Below are 23,568 nucleotides of genomic sequence, written 5' to 3'. Positions count from 1 at the left end.
GGTTATTTTTACTCCAACAGCAATATTTCTTACTCTAATAAGTGCACACTGCACAGAGTACTTTACTACTTTGTATATATAGGAAATCTGTGGCATTTGAGGTTTGAATTGACGTACCTAATTTCAATTTTGACAACATGGTTAAACAGCTAAGTCCTAAGTTGATTGTGTTAATGTGTTGTTTTGTAATTTGTGGTTCTAAACTTCTAATTGCAGTTAACATACAATTATAAATGCATTTGTAATAAACATTTGAGTTATACAAAATACACAATATCTAATAATTATATCTTTGTAACTTAAAAATGTCTTTGGCCGACGAATTACTAGCAGATTTAGAAGAAAACGATGATGGAGAGTTGGAAGCGATAATTGAAACAAAAACAGATAACACTGATTCCCACGAATTTAAGGCTCCATTTCCTGTTATACCAAAAGAAGAAGAAATTAAAAATGTATCTATCAGAGAGTTGGCCAAGCTTCGTGATTCAGAACGTTTGAAGAGAGTAAGTAAAAAAATGAAATGTCACTTGTTTACATGATGACAATAATTAAAGAATGGCCTATTTTTATTTTTCTAAACGTTTTAGGTCATAAGTGAAATTGAGCAAAATGTTGGAAATGATAGAAAGAAAATTGAAGTCACCGGATTAATGGAGTCTGATCCTGAATATCAGTTAATCGTTGAGGCTAATAACATAGCTGTTGAAATTGATGGTGAAATTGGTATGTTATTGTTCATAATATTTAGTAACATAATACATAAAAATAGACACAGTTAAAAATATTCAATCAGTTTATATAAATATACAATATGATACACAATTAAATAATTAATTTAAAATCTACACTAACAAGTGTAGATAAAATTTAATTAAACATTTCATTTTCCAGCTATTATTCACAGATTTGTTCGAGACAAATACCAAAAAAGGTTTCCAGAATTGGAATCCTTGATAATAACTCCATTAGAGTACATACGTACAGTCAAAGAATTGGGAAATGATTTGGATAGAGCTAAAAATAATGAAACATTGCAGAGTTTCCTCACTCAAGCTACTATTATGATTGTGTCTGTTACTGCCTCGACAACACAAGGGTAAAATAATTTAAGTTATTTTATTTATTTTTCTTTTTATGGGAAAATTAACTTGTCTAACATTAACTAAGGTATATATCTATACTACATGTAAACTACTGTACTACTGTACTTTCTTGATAAACATCTTACATAATTTTCATCAAATGACAGAGTCAAATATAATTATAATCATAATAAGGAAGGTTTGGGTGCATAATTTGTTACCTTAAGTGTAAATTTGTTGAAATATTACAATAATCGTTAGTATTGTAATAACTCGAGTTGGCCGAGAACTTTTATAATACATAGTGTACACAAACATAAGTGGTATAAAAATTAGGCAGTGGCTATAATTTAAAATGCCGTGGCCACACAGCCAAATAAAAATATGAAACTATTGAATACAATTTGTATTGTTATAATTTGGGTTTGTATTTAATTTTGAAAGTTTTTAAACAGGAAGCTGTTATCAGACAAGGAACTGCAAGAGATCTATGAGGCATGTGAAATGGCAGCGGAGTTAAACAACTTTAAATCAAAAATATATGAATATGTCGAAAGCAGAATGACATTTATAGCTCCAAATATAACAGCTATTGTGGGTATGTATACTATTAAACTATTTTTCTTTTAATCCAATAACATTTATATCAATAAATTAGTTACTGAGCTGCGTCAGTGTGTATATGAAAAACATAAACAAATCATAGTAAATACACTGTTCATTTAATATTTCATGTTTTTACTAAACTCTTATTTATACTATTTTGTATATAATTTAAAATATGACTGTATCAGGTTAGAACTATCTACTATATATACTATTCATAATTATAATTAGCCATACTCTCTACATTGCCTTTCTGTTAGCTTAAATTCATCTTTAAAACAAGTTTTAATAAAGAATATGTGTTAATTAAATGTGGATTACATTTACTGTAATTATGTTAGGATCATCATTCATCATCATCATTCCAGCCTATCGCAGTCCACTGCTGGACATAGGCCTTCACAAGTTCGCGCCAAAAATGCGTGAACTCATGTGTTGCCCATAGTCACTACGCTGGGCAGGCGGGTTGGTGACCGCAGGGTTGGCTTTGTCGCATCAAAGACGCTGCTGCCCGTCTTCGGCCTGTGTTATGTTAGGATGTTCTGATAAATTTTTTTACATGTAGAGAACTTACAAGACCTTATTTAGTGAGTTATATAAAACATGAAAGTTTTTTGTATATACATTTTTTTTGTGTATACACTCATTAGCAAAGTTAGCTAATTAATTAACATCTTTATAGGAGCATCAACAGCAGCTAAAATTCTTGGAGTAGCGGGTGGCCTATCAAAATTATCAAAGATGCCAGCTTGTAACGTACTGCCTCTTGGACAACAAAAGAAGACCTTGTCGGGGTTCTCTCAAGCTGCATCATTGCCTCATACTGGGTTTCTGTACTTCTCACAAATTGTACAGGATACGACACCTGTAAGTATGATTATATCCCAATATTTCTTTTTGTTATAAATATATTAAAACTAAAGAATGGAGTTATTACAATAGTACTTATGGAAAATTACATTTATAGTTAATTCGGACCTTAGATCAAGATTTTATTAAGTTCAGTTTGTTTCTTAATATTCCTGAAAATAGTATTGATCTGTTATATTACGCAAGATGCCATGCTGATTTTTACAGTCCAGCTTGAGTTATAATTAGAGATATTTTAGATTATTGTACTTGATATTTGGCTTTACTCTTATGTCATTTGTATATACCATTTACACTAAAAACCTCATGTACAAATATAAAAATAAAAAATTAAATTAAATTTTTCCAATAGACCTTGAGAATAGAGAATTAAATACAAAAGTATTACGATTTTTTTTTACAATCAAAAAAATCACACTGTCTTATAATATAATAATTAAAAATAAAACCTATGTGATATATTCACTTCGGTGAAAAAAATCGTATTGAATCAACAGGAACTACGTTACAAAGCTGCTAAGCTAGTATCAACTAAACTAACGCTGGCCGCCCGAGTCGACGCGTGCCACGAAAGTACAGACGGAAGTATCGGACGAATGCTTCGGGAGGGAATCGAGAAAAAGTTAGACAAACTACAAGTAAGTAAAAACTGACAACCACCCAAACATTCTATATTCAAAAACATATATGTTTATTTTGAACATAGGAACAAACGTTTCTATATTCAAAAACGCATTCGATTTACACATCTTTTAATTTAGTACATGTTTAGTTTGATATTAAATGTTTCGTCATATTTTTGACCATGTTGACCGAGATTAACTATTATAACGAAATAAAACTTAACATAAATATGTCGTGTGTCATAAATAATGAACCGATAATTAATTTTCTATATGAAATGAAGTACAATTGTTTTTGTAACTCTCGATATTTATTAGGAATCTCATAATAGGTAGGTTCTAAATACAAAACTATGTAATAAATTGTAAATGATAGGAAGAAAATATAAATCATTGTCGTAACAGAATTTCATCTTTATAAATTTAGAGGCTTTGCGTAAGATCGGGCCACTCCTACAAACTTGTTATTATGTGGAAAGTAATATTATAGTTTTTTTTTGTATATGTTTAAATATATGTTTTAGGCGCGTTTTATAAAATACACGTTATTACAAAGTACACATTAGGTATTACAATGGTAGGTATTACCATGGTTGAGTGTTATGAAAAAAAATTACGAAGTGCGAGCCTCATATTTCCTGAAACCCCCTCTCCACTATTGACACAACTTATATGCGTGACGAGGGCGTTACGAAAAGTCTGATAAGGCGAGCCGAACGGAAGTTGAGAGGGAGATACAAGGTAGTGAAGATAGAGAGTTACGTTACGTATATTACTGTAGGGCTTAAGAAGTCTTACTGCAATCGTGTGGTCTAAAGCACAGTCGTTTTTTCATCATCATTGACTAGTTCGTCGACGCTGTTTATAGTGAGTTGGGAGTTCGATTCCCAATACGAGTCTGGGCTGTATTTATTTATTTAATTATTATCGAAAAAATATGTAGTTGTAACAGCTGACTATTACCTATACCACAAGCATTAAGTTCCTTGTCTTAGGAACAGACGATGTACATACATCGTCTGTTCACAGTAATACAACGTAGGTAGACGAAAAAATAGTCAAGTAAATACGCATTATCAAAGATTACTTTAAAAGTTGTAATCAGATCTCGATGAAATTTAAATGTGACCACATGATAAACATCGGCTTTCGATTAAATTAAAAATCATCAAATTGGTACACCCAGTAAAAAGTTATGCGGATTTTCGAGAGTTTTCCTCGATTTCTCTGGGATCCCATCATCAGGTCCTGGTTTTCTTATCATGGGTCCAAACTAGGGATATCTCCTTTCCAACAAAAAAAGGAATTATCAAAATCGGTTCATAAACGACGGAGTTATCCCCGAACATACATAAAAAATATATATATATATTTTTTTTTGAAGTCGGTTAAAAATAAAAACTACTTTACCAAATTATCTTAACATCTTCATTTTATTTACAATCTATACTAATACCATAAAGAGATAAAGCTTCTAACTTTTGCAGGGGATGTTATAGATATTTATTTATTTATGGTACCACAGGAACCGCCGCCGGTGAAGTTCGTGAAGCCACTGCCTAAGCCCATCGAGCAGAGTCGTAAGAAGCGCGGGGGCAAGAGAGTTCGCAAGATGAAGGAGCGCTACGCGATGACAGAGTTCCGCAAGAACGCCAACCGTCTAAACTTCGCCGACGTGAGTGTACCGTCTTGTCCATATTTACTCCAAAATAAAATCACTTTTTTTTATATAACTACGTCGGCAAACAAACGTCTGACACACCTGATGGTAAGTGATTACCGTAGCTTTTAGACGCCTGCAAGAAGCATCGCAAGTGTGTTGCCGGACCCCCGTGTGTGCCCCCCTCCTAGGCACATAGAACAGTTTGACCGTTAAGACATGACAACGTCTTCAGTCAACAAACTCTTCCGAAACGACTTGAACCATATTTATGAAAGCCATTAACCCTGAAGAAGAAGAGGAAGAAGAGATTTTTATGATTTTTTTTTGTTTATATTGCTAGGTTTGAGAATAGGTCGTAGACTATTTTTATACCCCTAGATGACATGTCTATTCTAACGGCACCGGCGTGACTATTCTTATATATGTCAGAACAACGTTTGCTAGGTCACCATATAATAAATCTTGTGTCATGGAATAAGTATCGGGTGATTAGAATGTTTCTACCGAGACATTTATTTTTCTAATTTAGATTTCACGCATTTTTGGCAGGACTTTCTAGTAAATTGTCAAAAAAAAAAAATCTAAAGTATTAAAAAATTAATGATGAGGTATTATTGTGACGAGTTATTTATAATAAAATGATTGATTTAATAATAATAAAGAATGAGACGCGTTTTCTCTCTTTTGTCTTATAACTGAAAATTGTATGTAAGTATACTGCTATATATTTTGATGTCAAGCGAAGATAAAATATTGGTCATTTTAATTTAAACTAATAACAATACACAAGCTTCACTTTCACCACTTACCAATTTAATAGTGAAAAAAAATCTATCAAAATTTTAATTATAAAAACAATAAACGCTACAAATAAATTTTATTTTCGCTTTTTTATCTAGTTTTAATTAACTTTGAAAATTATTTATCTCAGCAGACAGAGGCATAACAGTAATTGTTTTAAGCTAGACTTTATTACGCCCAAGATAATTATTGCGTTTCCATCGAACAAAATAAATTATACGTGTCTGAAATTGACTTGGTTAATGAAAACCCTATTGTACTTGCATTTGGTAAAATTTAATTGAAATTGAAAAACGTAATTGCGAATAATGGGAGTATAAAGCGAGGATTACACTTAATAAGTCTAGAATATTCTGAGGAGTATAATGCCGTGGGTGGGAAATGATGATGATGATGATGATGATGATGGTGATGGTGGTGGTGGTGGTGGTGGTGATAGTGATGGCGAGGGTGATGGTGATGATGATGATGATGATGATGATGATGATGATGGTGGTGGTGGTGGTGGTGGTGATAGTGATGGCGAGGGTGATGGTGATGATGATGATGATGATGAAGTTTGAACCAAATAGGTACGTAATAATAATAAAGATTTAATAAAATAAATTTAATGATATATTTTACAATTATGTTCATAAAAAAAAATGTACCGGCGTAATTTAGCAGTAAAAGAGGGGTTACGTCTCTTACCTTAAAGTAAGGCAGATTATAATTTGGGGATATTACTACCTAATGCCTTACTAAAGTATCATTAAGTCTTAAAACAATGAAAAATAGTAGGTACTATTACTATATATTATATCTTTCGTTTGGATTGAGATTCGATTTGAGATTTACAATAAAAACAAGACAAGTGCGCCTAATAACTTTTACTCCGAGTCATAGCTTTACAGTAAGTAAATCTTGATATGGTTTATTAAAATTTTTAGATAGATAGCGATTTTATTAAGTTAACTAGCTGACCCGGCAATCGTTGTCTTGCCGCTAAACGCTATTAAAAATAGGGGTTGATGGTAGAGGGTTGAAAATTTAGGGTTGTATGTATTTTATAATCTTGTATCATAAAAAAAAAAATTAAAAATTTTGTCTAAAAAATAAAAAATAAAATTAGGGGTGGACTACCCCTAACATTTAGGGGGATGAAAAATAGATGTTGGCCGATTCTCATAGATACCGGATAAGCACAAAAAATTTCATCAAAATCGGTCAAGCCGTTTCGGAGGAGTATGGCAACGAAAACTGTGACACGAGAATTTTATATATTAGATTAAAAAAATGTAGAAAAGCAACATCAATATTTATTAGGCAGCTATGAAGAAGAAAAATTTGTTTTCTTCTAATCGAAGAATTGAAATAATGATTTATTTTAAAAACGCCGCCTGCGCCTGCTTTTGTTGTAGTTACACGTTTTGATTTTCATCCCTTCACTCAAGGATACCATAGTACTTTCTATATTTAGCGATTAAATATATATTATCCAACGCCGTATATACAGTATCCAACGCCCTAATAGCTTATAGTGTGGACTCAAATCTTGCTCAGTTTTCCTTCCGCCTTTGAACGAGGCGATAAGATACAGACATACTGACAAAAACTAAAAACATACGTAGTTTTGGCTTCAATATAGATTAAGGAGTAAGTCAATGATTATATTATTTGAAAATGTCTTCAATATTAAAAATTGAGTATTTCCATGTCAATAAAAATATCAATGGCAGGTATCGACGGTACGAAAAATTTACTTTTTATAAAGTTACGTTTAAACAATACATTAGTAAAAAAGTTCTAAAATAACGAATTAGATTAACACGTTGAACGTTATGGGGGTCACCAGTTGGGACTCGCTTACGTAGTTGATGGAGCCAGCTAAAAGCGCTTATTTACACAAATTTAATGATAGGTTTTTATTGCACTACCCATTCTTTCAGAGTTAACAACTAGTAAAAAGCTCTAAGCAGACTCATTAGACGTAATTCTCAATGACAAATATATTATATAATTCTGTACGTATAATAAATTATTAAATAAATAAATATAATGAATAATTTGCATTTAATTCCAACAGAATCACAGATCATACAATGTTTCTCATAACTAATTAAGTAAAACGTATATACAGTAAGCTGCAATAAATATTCATATAAACTCGAGCCGAGCTGTAATAGAATACGTCGATTTAAACGAACACACTTTCAATCATTCGTTAATCGTTCAAACGTTTATTCCATATATAACTAGTCAACTAGCCTATGTAGAGCTCAAATAATTTAAAATTCGTTCCGGGCAAAAAGAAATTCTAAAATATGTGTCCGCAAATTGACGGTAGACATCACAAATTAATATTGAAATAATTCTTAATTCTTAGTACTTATACTTAACTCAGAAGGTAATTTTCAAAACACGTTCACTTTTCCAGAATTTCATTTACAACAAAATGTTAAAGTAATTGTAATTGCTTGCTATTTGAAATTTACTTTTTGAACCATTTAATATATATTTTATGATTTTCCTGTATTGATTTAAATTCGTTGACCGTCAGTACCTTATCACACAATATCTTCATTAGAATTAAAAGAATTACTCCATAAATCACAATTACCTCCGTAATAACTAACACAACCTACGAGTTATATATCTACGTAAGACGCGTAATTTCGATCCCAGAAATTATTCAGAAATTATTATCAAGTACAATCGTAAACACGAGAACAATAATACAAACGTTAACAAATCGACATGCAAATACGATTTAATTAACTTGATTACGGTAATTATTACCGATATTTGCCGTTTGGTTACAAATGTGACGTCACGGTTGATGAAAGACAGATGAGTAGAATTTTAATAGTGCTCTTTTTCGCTTGCTTCAAATAGACCGGAACTCGAGCTGGTGAAGCACGGACGCTCGACGGCCCGTTGGCTCGCGTGCCAAATGCATCTTGATAGGAACGTACGCGGTATTTACGTACGGAGATCTGCAGTTTTGAATTATGGAAATAGAAATAACGTAATGCTTTTAAATACACAAATTACGTGAAATCAAATCCATAATCAAAATAAAAACTTACTTTTTTAACCAGACTTAAAAAAATTATACATACTTTATGTGAAGCTACCACTGATGCAGAATGTAGATTCTGCAGTGAAGAAATTGCAAAAAACCCGCAAAAACTTGAAAAAGCAACAGTCAATCATTATAAATTTTGCCATGTCTTGCAAAAAAATACGGTGCTACTAAATCCACAGACTTGATCAAAATGAAAATTAACATATTACAAATAGAATTAAACTGAAAAAATGATTTAAAAAGTAAATGTAGATTACTATATAATATTGGGTCAAAATATAATTTATATATAAATAAATATAATTTATGTATAAATTTCAGAGCAAATATGGTCAGTTAAGAAATTTCAAGAGCATATATATATTTGGTAGGTTTGCTTGTAAGTTATCCTTCATTTTGAAAGTGGGTTAATCGTGCCATTAGACGCTATTCAAGACGAACTTATTCATACATTGCTATATGTAAAATCTACATTGCTAATATAGCGGTACATTAATTGAATGAAATATACAAACAGTAAACGATCACGATTTCCTACATTCAATTAATCATCAATGCTTTAGTACCTTTATATAAAATTTTATATTATTTACTTCTTAAAATATTTATGAAACAATATATTTTTAATGTTAACTTTCCAATTAAAATATAAATCTCCACAGATTGAAGACGACGCTTACCAAGAAGATCTGGGTTACACGCGCGGAACGATCGGCAAATCTGGCACCGGACGAGTTCGACTTCCGCAAATAGACGAAAAAACAAAAGTTCGGATAAGCAAAACGTTGCAGAAGAATCTACAAAAGCAGAATCAGCAATATGGCGGAGCTACCAGTATAAGGAGACAGGTTTCTGGTACTGCGTCCTCGGTCGCCTTCACGCCTTTGCAGGTCAGTAACTTGACTCCAGTAGCCTCTAAATCGACAATGCTTCGAACCGTGACGCGGCTTTGTTATTGTCTTGAAGGAATAATAATTGTGTGTTAAATATATATATTACTTTACTGAAATTACATTCTTAATATTTTTTATCTCTTGACAGATGATATACATATTTTTGGTAAATGAATCGATGGATACTGTTCGTATATCTATACAAATAAATTAAAAGGAGTGTCTGTTTGTAATATCAGAATAACTACTTTTACTAAAATGCTTAGCAATTTTTAACGCGGAACAATATTCAAAACAGTTTAATCGATTTTCACAGAAGTTACTTATAGATGGTGCGAATAAAAAAAAGAAACTGGCGTTCTTATACTAAGAAAAAAAAAGATAAGTTTCTGAGCAAAAACATTAAAATAAAAAAAAAATGTAAACATTTTATATCGTTAGGTCAAATTAAACAAATTCCTTACGAACAAAATTGCGAGTAGCAACTAGCTATAACATATATTTTAAAGTCGAATAAAACTTTAGTAGGAAATAATAACGATTAGTCTTATGACCTATAAGGGAGAAATTACCCTGATATATCAGATTAGTATCGTTATCACAAAATAGTTGTAGTAAACCGGCACGATACCATAATAAAACTGTTCGATAGCATCTTAGTGGTTATAGCAGCGTAAAATATTCCGAAGATTGAACGATCGATCGAGTCAAATAAGGCAATATCGGATAAATTAACCGTTACTAACTGCTACTACGTCGTCTGACAAAGATGGAATTAAAAAATTTCCGTAACTAAATGTCATGTTTTTTGTTCGATAGCTATTTTTATTATTGATATGCAAAAGAGGTTATATTATAAAATAAATAAACGCTTTACACTCAACGGCCCCCAGTAGGATTTTCTCCTGTGTGACACAACCATAATATATGTATAGCCTATAGCTAAAAATGTATTACCAAAGTTGTTATTTAAAGATGTATTTTAATATTTTTGGCAAGCTATTTACATTTTATTTACATTCTTATGAAATTTTTACCTGTATTTTAATGGGCGATATTTTATGTGTCATAATCGATAATAAACGTCGTCTCTTACTGAATTATGCATCTTTAAATTTTCGAGCCTATGTAATGTAAATTGCCACAGATTAAAAATTTATACAATTAAAATTTTAGGGATAATTAGAGCTATCTTGTAAAGTGTCAGTTGACCAATTTTTTTTTTTAATCTTTTAAACCAGGTCTCCAAGCTTAGGCCATAATGATTTTTTCAACAGGGTTCAACGGCCAAAACAGTCTTAATTTTTCTTCCCTTAACTATATTTCTAACAAGACTAGTCGCAAAATCCGCGACCGAAGCACGCTTTTTTGAATTCCAAACAAGCCGTTGCAGTTCGGATTGATGGCACTGGCGGGCCGGAATTGGATGGATTCGGCTTGCGAGCCATAGTTTTTTAAATGTTTTAAACCACAAAATTTCTCTGTTTGGCTATTTAAAAACGAGAAGTCTCTTTAATAACTATTAAGTTAGAAATTTCAAGCATTAATTAGTATAATAATAAAAGCGTTACTTCGTGAGAACAATTCTGCTGGTGTTAAAAGACTATAACTCAATAGCTTTTTTTCAGCCAATTAAAGCATCTTGGCGCGTAAGATATCAATGAATTGCAGTTAAAAAGTCACATTACATAAACACGTGTCACTATTGTTTAGAATCTATGCTGAAGTACGCAGTTAGCGAGTTTAATTGCTGTCATAGCTCCATAATGGGGACATTTTCTCACGCATACTCATTATGCAGACTCGAATATGTATATTATTCAGAAAATCTTCTTTCCATATGGTTGTAAAAAATGACTGAACAATTAACGTATAAAAAATGTCATTAGTATAGATATGAACACAAAAAATATGTTTAAGATAATCCGGCACGAAGGACCAGTCGTGCATAACTTTAACTGACGAAAAGACGAAGAACGTTCTCAAGTCGACGCGTATATTTTTTTTATTCAAATATCGTTAAGCACATCTCTAATTATACTTATTTCTTATGAAAAGTCAATGCAGAATAGTTTTGTTGATACACTGTCTATTGAAATTTATTGAGAAAATATAATTATAAAATAGGTTAACTTATAACAAATTGACCTATTTGATAATATTATAAAATCTTTACTTAGTTGAATTTTAGTATTATTATTCATTAATTCAGCATTTTTATCTGAAGTAATCCGCCACTTCTATGAAGCGCCGTGTTGACAGCGAGAGTACAAAGCGTAGTGGTGCTCAGAGTGTTGCAAACTTACATAACGATATTAGAAACCGTTTAAAATAAGAACATAAAATAAAAACATGAAGAAGACACATGCCTGATATTTTGTACAAATTTACTGACATTTCAAAAGATAATAAACAGTAATAAGGTAAATAAAGTTACTGTGACTGTGTTACTGTTTGAATAAATAGAATCGGCTTCAATTTATATTTGAATGCATGCAGTTCATTCACTATATAAACACTATAATTTTTTTTTTAAATATTACCTCTAAAGAAATTGCTCGGTATAAGCGTTGCTTCTACAGATTTCACAAAGATAGAAACGTAGGTGTTATGAATTAAGATGAATTTAAAATTCAAGGTTGTCAGGTCAAGATAAGAATTATAAATAATAATTGTATCTAAGCAAACTTAATGCGGCAATTAGTCCGTCAAAATGTGTGTTTGTTAACATCAACATTAATAAACTAATGTTGAATTTACAAAAAAGTATAACTATAATTAAACGAATTTTAATATTTTCGTACAGTTTATCATATTAATTACGTTTTTGAGTAAAATGGTTTTACTTTCTCGAAGTAATTTAGGCGAAAGTAAATGAAAAGTTAAGTCGTAAAATAAACAATTATTATAAATTAAAAAGTTCTAATCTTTGATAATAAGTAGGTATAAGTATATAAATATAAATGCATGCGTTTATTCCAAGCTAATCTTATTTCTATAAAGCAATCATTTGCAAAGTTTATTTAAATTAAAATTATTATCTTTCTTAATTAATATTCAATTAATTAGAATTTTATGAAACTTCATTTCATAAAGATAAATTAATTTTCGTAATTTATTATTATTATTCTTTAAACATTTTACTATTCATTCAGTTATAATTATCCATATTATGTTTTTGATCAAACTATAATTATAATTATGTTTTATTATAATATATACAACATTGTCTAACCCTTGCATGCTTAAGATATATGCTTAGGGGCTTGTTGTACCGATCGCCTTTAAAACTATCTGACGTAAGACGGTATCCAAGAGTTAAAGTTGGTGATGTATTATATTCTACTTTATTTCTGAGATATTGCTATTCGCTATCTGTGAATCTTTAACTTACAATTTTAATAATAAAGGTGAAACAGGCTCTAATGGTTTTTTTACATGTTGCTGTTAAAGTCTATGCACAACTTAAGTGAATGATAAAGTATACACAGTGAAACAGACATTTACTCGGTTATACATAATACCGGCATTAGACATTAACAGTTTACCATATTCTCTAGTTCTCATACAAGGTCAAGTATGCGGTCTTGTCTTTCAAGTAAGTAACATTGACGTATGAAACAACTGGTCTAGTAATAATCGACAAAATATTTACATTTTAAATTTATTACTTTTGAAAAGTTTGGATGGACACATTTTTTCCACGGATGAATGAAATTACAACAGAACAGCCGAATGGTTCTGGATAGTACAGAAGTAGGTTATAGTCTGAAAAAACACAAGGCTACTTTTTATTTTTAATACTTTATATTAGATATACTTCCACTTAAACAGTCACGGCCAACAGTTAGTATGTATTGATTAAAAATAAAATCGTAAAGCCATTAATTTATATGTAAAGCTAATTTATTTTTTATAAGATTCTATTGTCACGATCTCGATGTTCTTACGTCCATTTACTTAAAATAATAATAATAGAATACAAAACTCTTTGTTTAAAAATAGAAGAAAGGTAACAAATATAAAGCCGACTTAGAAATAGAATATTAAAGACTTTAAAAAAGAATTTTATCACAATTAATACCTCGAACGTTTTTTATCGAGATAACGTCTCGGCTTTTCAATACTTAGTAAAATATCCTAATAATTTTAGAGGTAGGTAAACTACGTTTTCTAATTTACTTTAGACAGAAGAAATTTATAGACCATAAAACATAACGATGCTTTCTTCAATGTGATGGGCCGTATCGTTAATATTATGTTCAGGGGCAAACGTTATATTTCAAGTTCATTAGGAAAATAGAAACCTGCAATAAGTTGGTTATATCCCCCTCGATTCGTGTTTATTTTTAGGTTATTTATTTACATTAACGGTCCCAACCATAATGGAGTAGTCATTTACAAGTCGCATGTAGGTAAGCGAGAAAATAGCCTCCTATTTGTGTTTCAGACGATCTGGTTAGGACTTTCACCATTTAGTTTTCGCTGTTGGTATTTGTGTTAGGGTAATGACGCCCTTTAGTATATCGTCGAAATTCTATCAAATGTAACTACAAGTTTTATGTAAATGTACCTCCCAAGTTTTGTTCACCTGGGTATGTACACTGAGAACTGAAGCTGTTATACATTCTCGTTGGTAATAAATAAATGTTTCAAATACACTAATAATACCTATATGAATTTAGTAAATTTTATTGATAGATATTCTTCAAAGTGTTAAGTTTAAAGGCGTTAAACTTAGTGGTATGATTTTAGAAGTACTTTTTGAGTTAGAAAGTATTTATAAAATTATACACGCTATGACCTCATTGGGCTTTGCGGTAATTTAAAACATAAATATATTGTAACTGCTCCTTGTAAAGTATAATGAAATTATAATTTACATACGGAAAAATAGGCATTTGTTTGGTAGTCGTAGTGAGCAACATGCCTCGAATGATGTAACACTCAGCAACGGCCACAAATTCACATTTCCTAAACACCGGCTCAAGAAAAAAAGTCGATGGAATGTCTATTTTAATATACGATAAAATTCCGGCTGCTGTTTATTCTCTGCCTTTACAGAAGTTTAAAAGAATTACTAAGCGAACTTTATGTAGTGAAGCTTATAACATGAATACCTTAATTATAAAAGGCACGGGATTGAATAAAGCTCGACCAGGCTCTGTCTGTATGTCTATCAATAGATATATTTATAAATATTGTGAGCTGGTGATATGTGGTGATTATAGCTCAAGGGATTGGCTGTCTCTTGTTTGTCCTGAAAATTTCATGGTCATAATGTTTCGTTTTTTTTTTTAATATGACTTTAAATTTAAAAAAGTACTTTTTTCTTTCGACTTACATACACTACCGACATTATTTTAATTTATTTATTGTAATATTTGATAAAGTCGAGAATATATTGTAATAGAAGGGTAATGGCTACCGAGACACTAGGATATAGCATTCATTAAATATTGTGAATAACTTAAGGTTGCTAGATAATAATAAATACATTTTCTACATAAGTTTGTTATGTCCGGTCGGCCAAGAAAGTGGTGTACCAGCTTTGATTTAGTTTCCTGGTCATCGAAAATTACAACAAGGTTCGATATTAAAAGATATTACTGAAAGAGACATATAATAATGACGTAAACCTAATTGATAAGTATTCATACGTCATTATTATACATGACATTTTAAACTCTATTAGGTATAAATAATATCGTTATCAATAATCTGACAAAGACGGCAATAGAAGTTGTTACATCGATCTGCAAGCGAAACTAATCTTTATCACCTACGAATCTGCAAGCGGCATTCAACCTTAGGGTGGTACACCACTTTCTTGGACGACGGTCCCTCATGTTTAAATGATACCTTTTTTAGTAGTTTTTCCTGAATATAGATATTTTTTATTTAAGTTCTTTAAGTGTGCATAACCTTATGGAGAAATAAATATTTTCATTTCATTTTCATTTCAAAGTCACTGAAATAATGTGAATATTTTAAATTTTATTTCAAACAACGTGGCATAAACTAAAACAAAAATGCAAAACAAGTCATCACGCGAAGACTAAGGAATGTATCTCTTTATTCAACGTTGTATACCTTATATCTCCATAATAATGCACGTATACAGTTCCTCATACCTGCGGTTTTCAATACTATTACATTTAATCATACAATTCTGATTTGCTAATTAAAGTCACATTCTGCAGAACTCATATCCAAATGTTCTGAAAATGTTTGTATTTAAGGAGCACTTATAATTTGGGCAGACGCGACCCAAGAAATAAAAAAAAACGAAATGTATAAACTACTTACAAAAAATAGATTATATTATTTAGAACTGATATCAAACTTGCATTTATTAATCGAAATTGTTTTCTTTCTGCGCGAACCGGCTGCAGCTACAGAACCACGCCTCGCGCCTTTTAATCAGCTTAACAATGTCTTCCAATTTTCCTTTTGTACACCAAATAGAGACATCGAGTTATTTTACGATAGATTAGAAACTAACAATATTTACAGTAATATAGTGACTTATAGACATTGATTACGTGATTTGACAATTATTACCGATGAGTTGAGTTTGTCAAGTACATGTACAAAATGTTGAAACTATACGAGTACATATATTGCATTACGATTCCGAATAAAATTATCCCACGCGTCGTATCACATCTGTTGCTATTGTTGTTTAATGTTTAGTGAGGCAATTTATTGATTTTTATTTCTTTGTAATGTTGGTACATGATCGGATTACGACCAAGTATTATGCCGTTAGAAGATAGTTATCTTCAAAATTTTGTTCCATCAACATAGCAGATTATATGCGATAGTGTAGTGTTTATGGCTATAGATGTATAAAAGTAAACGCTACGCTAATAAGCTATAAACTTAATTGAAACGTTTAGCTGTACATTTTGTTGTTTTATGACCAAGTGTAGTAAATATCAATTATTGGTTACATGTTACTATACTATATTGGCACTATAATAAAACTATAGTATAAAAAAGTTTATGTTTTGTTTAAATAGTCGTTATTTTAAAAGTCTCCTATTATTTGGGAATGTTTCTCGAATAAATCTTGAATAAATAAGTTAATAGAAAATCAAATTAACTTTCACATTTACAATATTATAAAACCATCTAGTATTAGTTACGACGTACAATAATTATAGGTGTGTATTAAATTATGTGAGAAAGCATTAGTTTGTCTGTGGACGAGTTAATTTCTAATAGAAATATAATTTATCTAATAATACCTACTAAGCCATTGAAAACAATATTCTAAGAAGCGTGTTTAACGTGAATCAGAAAGCAATAGGATTTAGTAGACAACGAACAAGTCCGCGTGGTTTGTCGAGTTTTTATTGATAAAGTTGTTTCCGATTATAATAACATAAGCTTTCAAATAAACTATACCCAAATAAACTTTCCGATTTTATCTTTATTTTATATCACACTTTAAGACACATTTGTGAAATGTCTTACTGTCAAATTATTATTTTTTTATGTTGCACAAACGATATTTTCCTACTAAACCAAATTATTCAATTAACTATTTTATACTCAAAGGTATTCTTTAAACTTTATAGTTTAAACTATCAAACAGCTTCGGTCTTAACCCCAATCTTTTTGCTTATTAATTATGAATGTAAAAATTTCATCACAGACCACGTGTGGGTGTAGGTACTGTTAATGCAATAAAGTAAATTTATCCATATAGTTATATTAAATTGTAACCTTAATCTACATATTTACTACCTCAGTGTAAGTATATATATATGTATTAGTATATATAGTATATATATAAATAGTAATCAATTTAATATAATTACAAAATCGCATGTATTCTTTTTAATGTTTCAAATAACTCATTAAGCCAGACGGCAGACGATACTCCATTACAGCGACAAGCACTTCGTCTAATCACCCACAAGCTAGCGACGCGTTGTATAAATGAAAAGTCATTACGAACCATTGCGAGCCATTGCCTTACTTATCTACTTGTGTATGACGGAAATGAAACACCGTCTCTAGTTATCACAGATCTAAACGATTATGATTATTTGGAATGGTTAGAGATCTTAGACAGAGCTATATAGTTAATAAATGGTATCAAATTAAATGTCGTTTACCTTTCAAACGTGACTAAATCACGATGGTCATTAATCCGACAGTCGAATCAATTGTATTTTTTGTTTGTTGACTGTGACAAATGTTTGTAATAGTTTCAATGTTCAAATGTTTAGTACTAGTTTAATTGACCAAATTTTAATTTATCTTATTCTCTTACAGGGACTAGAAATCGTCAATCCTCAAGCAGCTGAAACACGAGTTAATGAAGCAAATGCAAAATACTTCTCAAACACGTCTGGGTTTTTGTCAGTGGGAAAACAGACTACATAAGAGAAGAATGGGAGGACACAATATAATGAGACTGTGTAGCTGGTTAGCAACACGAAAAAAATGCACGTTGCATCATTACTTAAGTGTGTATAAATAAAATGTTATGTTACGGTCATTACTCCTGCGATTGTGTGATTTGTGAAAAAAGTCATTAATGTATTTTGTGTTGGTTACTTTATACTTCCAATATGTAAGATTTTTTCTTAACCAAATATATCAAATTAAAATAAATCTGCCATTTTTTTCATAACTTCGTCGTTAATTTTAGCGAAAAACTAGTTTTTCTGTTTAAAAAGCTACCAACTTCAAATAAAATAAAGATATATGAAAATCACTCTTTCTTTTTCTTTTTTTACAAAGAAGGTTATAAATGATTGATATAAAAGCAAGCCAAGACTTCTTAGAGAGAGTATTGTCCATTTACAAATAATACTATTACTAGTTGTTATTAGTTTACTATCACAAACACTTCACACATCAAGTGATAGCAATCGTTACTCATGACAGAAAAATGAATTGCTGACCCGTAGTAGATACCACCGTACATTAAATACCAACCCTTCTTATAGAGAAAAGCCCTTCGCCCAACAATGAGACGTTTACCGGTTTATTTATTACAGTATTATTAGTATTATGATTTTAAATTAACTAATAAAACATTTAATAGTATTATATTTTTTTCTATTGATTCGAAAATAAGACTATATCTCATAATAACTGCAATATATTTATTTCGATAACCCTACTACCGTTTCTCCGTCAAGCATTCGTGGCATAGCTCTAAAATGCGAAAGACTCCTGCAGCCGAACTGGCTCGATACGTATCGACTCGTAGTTCCTGTGGGCCTAGCCAGTGAGATCGAAAGGGTGGCGCAGAGCTTAAGCAACTCTGCGTTTTCCTAAAGAGTGTTCTAGGCGATACAATGTCTGTCTGACATTGTCTAAATCGTCTGCAATAGACGGACTAAGGCCAATGATGAACCTTACTAAAAATCTTGAAAGTGTCTCGTAGGCTGTCTTGAAACTTAGAAATATTATTTTTATAACTCATAAAGAAAATTAATTTGAGCTATCTGTAGGTGAATGACCGTGAATGTTTAAATGATTACAACTCAATATGATAATTGTGGTTCACCGTGATAGCAGCACACTCAAAGAGAACCGGCGTGAAGTAGCTCCCATTACCTTAGAGAACCGGAAGTTAAAATTGTTCGGACGTTTGTATCCACCAATTTTTTATTCATACTGCTTATCGAATTTGGGGGCATTGTTCATTAGCTTTTTCACGTGTCTGCGGTGACACGTAATAATTGATGGAAACGACTTGTTCACACCCTGATGTTGTGACAATAAGATTCATGTAATAAGTTCTTTCAGGTTTTTAGTTCTATTTCTGAAAATATTAAATTTGATATACGAAAATTACAAATGTTTAGAAAAAAAAGTCATGCGCAAAAACTGATATTTGATTTAATTGACTTTATTTAAAGTTGTACTTCTGTTTGTATAATGAGAAAATATTTCTTTTTGCTTTGTTTTATGTAGCGTTGTGTAATATGTATAACATTCGTCATTATCATTCTTTAATACGACTAGTCGGGTATTATTTCATAACAAAGAAGTAAACGCGTTTTAAGCTCTACCAGTGATCGTTATGTTACTGAATGTTTATTCCTTACACAACAATAAAGAGTTATACTTATTATTTTTATGTTTGCTCACCATATTCGAATTACAGAACTATATTCGTCTACACAAACGACAAAATAAATACATACAATTTTAAGTAAAAAATTATATTTTACACTTATATTTCCGAATAAATAAATGATAAAAAATATTTTCAATTTCCTTAAAATAGAATGTCGCATTGTGATGAAAACACCATTATCCATTTATTGATGATAATAATATAATAAATAACTAATTTTAAGCGGTTGGGCCGTCTCATTTGTCGCAAGTGGGGCAAGTTCGTCTTAACGAAGAACGCAAATATAAGATCAAAAAGATGACTTACGTTATCGAAGCATTTTGTCAAGCGCTACTCTGTAAATGTGTTTCTTGTAGTTGTAACTCATTTGAGAAAGCAACAAATTCGCCTAAGGTGAGTTTACAAATAAATACACAAAGCGCGATTATATTTCAATTACAACTATTCTTATTGTACGGTCCTTTTTAAAAGTTTAATGAACTAGAATCGTTGTGATATCATAACATGTCTACACTCCCGATAGCTCGAGTCTTTCACTGACTTTCCCGGTTTTGGGATATTACTACAGCCCTTTTGGATCCTCCATATCCATAGGTTTTTCATAATTTTAAGATAAATTATTTTAGAACTAAAGAAGAAGTATCACCTGAGTTTTATTAAGAAATGTTTATCTACGACGTTTATGACGATCTACGTTAGATTGCTGGTGTAGGCTGGATGAGTATTGCGGAAAACCGGGATGTGTCTGGCGCGAACTTGGGGAGGCCTATGTTCAGCATTGAACTGCAATAGGCTCAACTGACTGACTGAATGTTTGTTTATCTATTTCGGCTTCGACTGTGTTCAATGACTCAGTGTATATATATGTGTGTGTGTCTGTGTGTGTATATTCATCGATGGACATTATCGAGAACAGGAAACACGGGGTTTCAGGACGTCATATTGACAAAATTTGAGGCAAACAATCAATATATGAGATAAGATTGAGATATTTTTTGACACATTTTTATACAACTATATACAAAAAGGCACATAAAGGATATGGTTACAACTGAACTAAAACTACTACTTTTCTGTGTAGGTATAGCTTTCAAATAGTACGTAGTAGATTTTGTTTTATTAACACCTCTCACGCCTGTATAAAAACTAACTCCCTTGGATAAAATAATCAAAATTAACACAAAATAAGCTCCACACTTACGGAACTCCCAGGAGATATTACGCTACTTAATAAAATCCGTCAGTCCGTAATAAAGAAGAGATTGTAAGTACATGTTAGATGTTGAACGTTAATAACCCCTTGATACATGAGAAAACTGATTACTTCACACGATCTTTGAACTATAACATAGTGTCATTAAAAATAAAATAATTATTATATTTTTTGCGACTTGAATATGCAAACATTGAAGATAGACAAGATAATGTTGATAAAATCGAGTTATTGTTTATTGTGTGACTTGAATATATCAAATCACTCTTTTTGATAGACAGATAAACAACATAACGATAGTCGATAGATACTGTTTTCACTTTCTTACTGTGAACATTTTTTGTTTATAATCTATCTGTTGTAAACCATTAAATAAGTAGTAAGTGGTACAAAACATGCATCTTACTGTAATCTTTACTGTAAGCATTAAATGAATTGAAAACAAAAATGATATTTTCAATATTAGGGTGAAATTTTAGCTCGTCAAGTGAAGGTGGTCAAACATGACAGTATTGTACCTTTATCGACATCCTCGTAATTAACTCTATATTTAATAAAGTAGAGCTTGAAACTATCTTAAATAATATTTCATATGTTTTGTAAAAATGACAGAAAAGTATTTAAAAGATCGAGCGAAATCATAGTAAAACTTGGTTACGCCTTCATAAGTACGAACTATATATAACAATATAATTAATAATTATTAGACATATTTATCCAAGTTTAAATTGATCGGAAAACGGTAGTGTCTAGTGCACGTAATTAAGTACTTAGTAGAATACAACTATTAATGTACATATTGACTAGTCACAATCATGCCTTAACGAGAAACACGAGCTAGCATGCCCTATTTACCACGTGAGTTGATGCCATTACGTGCAAGAGCATTTATTTGAATATATAATATTAAACTATACTTACATAAATAAAATTACATACCTATTAACATTAGGTATATATTATATGTCTTACTGTTATACTACTAGTAAACAAATATATTTTGCTTCTTCCACCCTTTTCTAACTTGGTCTAACTTGCGTGAAGTAGGCAAAATAAACCTAGGTTGTAACGCTTTTTTCGTCTCTGTATTCATTGGTGTGTCACTTATGACTATCTTTTAATTAAAGGCGAACAAAAATAGTCCAAAGGGGAAATTTACAGAAATGCAGTATGTAACATTATTTTATCAACTTAAATTATTATTTATTCCATGTAATCTATACTAGTTCGTGGATAGTCCATTTACCGAGGAAAGCTAGGCTATGTAAAATCATCCTACAACCAATAGGAGCTAAACATTAATAAGAAATGTTACGAAAACGGGAAAAATATTCTTTTTTGTGAGCTGGTTAAAGCTGCCAAAAATTTATGTGCTATGAAATTAATCGCCATTAAAAGATCTAAAAAAATCTATGACAGCATAATTATCTCTAATCTTCTAGCTTTATTTTAAGTCGTGTCTATCTTTTAAGGTTACAATATCAGAACCTTTTTATGGTAATCAAGTTTGTTCTAAAATAATACAATTATTTGCGAAGGTGGTTTTATAGACATGATATAAATCCTTATCCAAATAAATACGTTATTCATGACAAATATTTCTTTTTTAAAACAAATGTCCTTGATATCATTCGATTTCAATGAGTATCTTAGAATATATCAAAGTTTTAAAATAACTTTGCAACGAATTGTCATAAAAAATGAAAAGGTGATTTTATTGCATTTTAATAAAAATAAAAATTAAAAAATTAATGGCTAATAAGCCAGACATATTAGTTCTTACGAATGAAAAATACTTCATCACAAAGTAATTTTATGAAGATAAACTTTGTCTTTTTAACTTTTAACATTGACGCCTATAATTGAGGAGATAATGAAGCTAGCTACGCGCCGCGTCGCGATGCGCGCCTGTGTAACGCTGATCTCAATAATCTACCTAAAAAAGATTTTTGACACAATTTATATGGAGTTATGTCAAAATTCTATTTCTAGTAAGCACATTTAGAGATAGATAGAGTATTGAAACTGGCCGTAAGTTGCAGAGTTGCACAGTAATGGTTTAAAAATATATTAGTACGTTTTTTCCTAAAATTATCGCGAGTGAAACCGCGTTTAGTAATAGAATAAAAAAAGCTGGAAAGCGTGATAAAGTTAGGAATGATATTGAGAGAGTTTTTCAAAAAGGGCGAAATACTATAAATATTAAAACTGTAAATTAAAACAATTTTCTTTTTAATAATTTATCTTATTGTATTTTAATAAAAAATACTAACACCTTTTTGCGTAATTACCCAGAAGTGTTTTATTTTTTTTAATAAAAAGTCAGTTATCCTCCGTCACCCTGTTCATTAAATTATTCATTTACTTTATATCATTTATAAAACAAACCAAGATAAGATCTAAGTTATGCCTTTTCGTAATGTATTTATTTTACTGTTGTATTGCGTTGCATTACGTTGAACATGGTTAACTATCTGTGTTACTATAGTTCAAGGACGGCGCACTGCGTTAACTTTTAAAAAACCAAATAAAACGTAAAACAATAATTATAACATCACTTTACTTTCACAACTTTTACCGCTAATAGTTACATAACCCTTATTTAATATTTGTTAACCATATTTTAAAAATACCTA

General features: G+C 30.8%; 1 protein-coding gene across 1 annotated transcript; it reads left to right on the top strand.

Moving 5' to 3' along the window:
• The first annotated feature begins 70 nt into the window (after positions 1-70).
• Positions 71-18,230, top strand: LOC123653648 (U4/U6 small nuclear ribonucleoprotein Prp31). The gene is made up of 9 exons (XM_045589642.1): positions 71-506; positions 591-726; positions 895-1,099; positions 1,541-1,683; positions 2,374-2,558; positions 3,059-3,199; positions 4,710-4,859; positions 9,378-9,605; positions 17,898-18,230. Exons 1-9 carry the CDS (start codon positions 306-308, stop codon positions 18,006-18,008), a joined length of 1,500 nt encoding a protein of 499 aa, XP_045445598.1. The 5' UTR covers positions 71-305; the 3' UTR covers positions 18,009-18,230.
• The last annotated feature ends 5,338 nt before the right edge of the window (positions 18,231-23,568 follow it).

This window comes from Melitaea cinxia, chromosome 5 (genome assembly GCF_905220565.1).
Source record: "Melitaea cinxia chromosome 5, ilMelCinx1.1, whole genome shotgun sequence".
NCBI classification, from domain to species: domain Eukaryota; kingdom Metazoa; phylum Arthropoda; class Insecta; order Lepidoptera; family Nymphalidae; genus Melitaea; species Melitaea cinxia.
The sequence above is the reverse complement of the archived record's forward strand: the minus strand, read 5'-3'. Positions and strand labels throughout refer to the sequence as shown.

Coding starts and splice junctions, on each gene's coding strand:
- LOC123653648 (XM_045589642.1), top strand. CDS start 306: ATGTCTTTGGCCGACGAATTACTAGCAGATTTAGAAGAAAACGATGAT. Junction 3,200..4,709: donor AAAAGTTAGACAAACTACAA/GTAAGTAAAAAC, acceptor ATGGTACCACAG/GAACCGCCGCCGGTGAAGTT. Junction 9,606..17,897: donor TCGCCTTCACGCCTTTGCAG/GTCAGTAACTTG, acceptor ATTCTCTTACAG/GGACTAGAAATCGTCAATCC.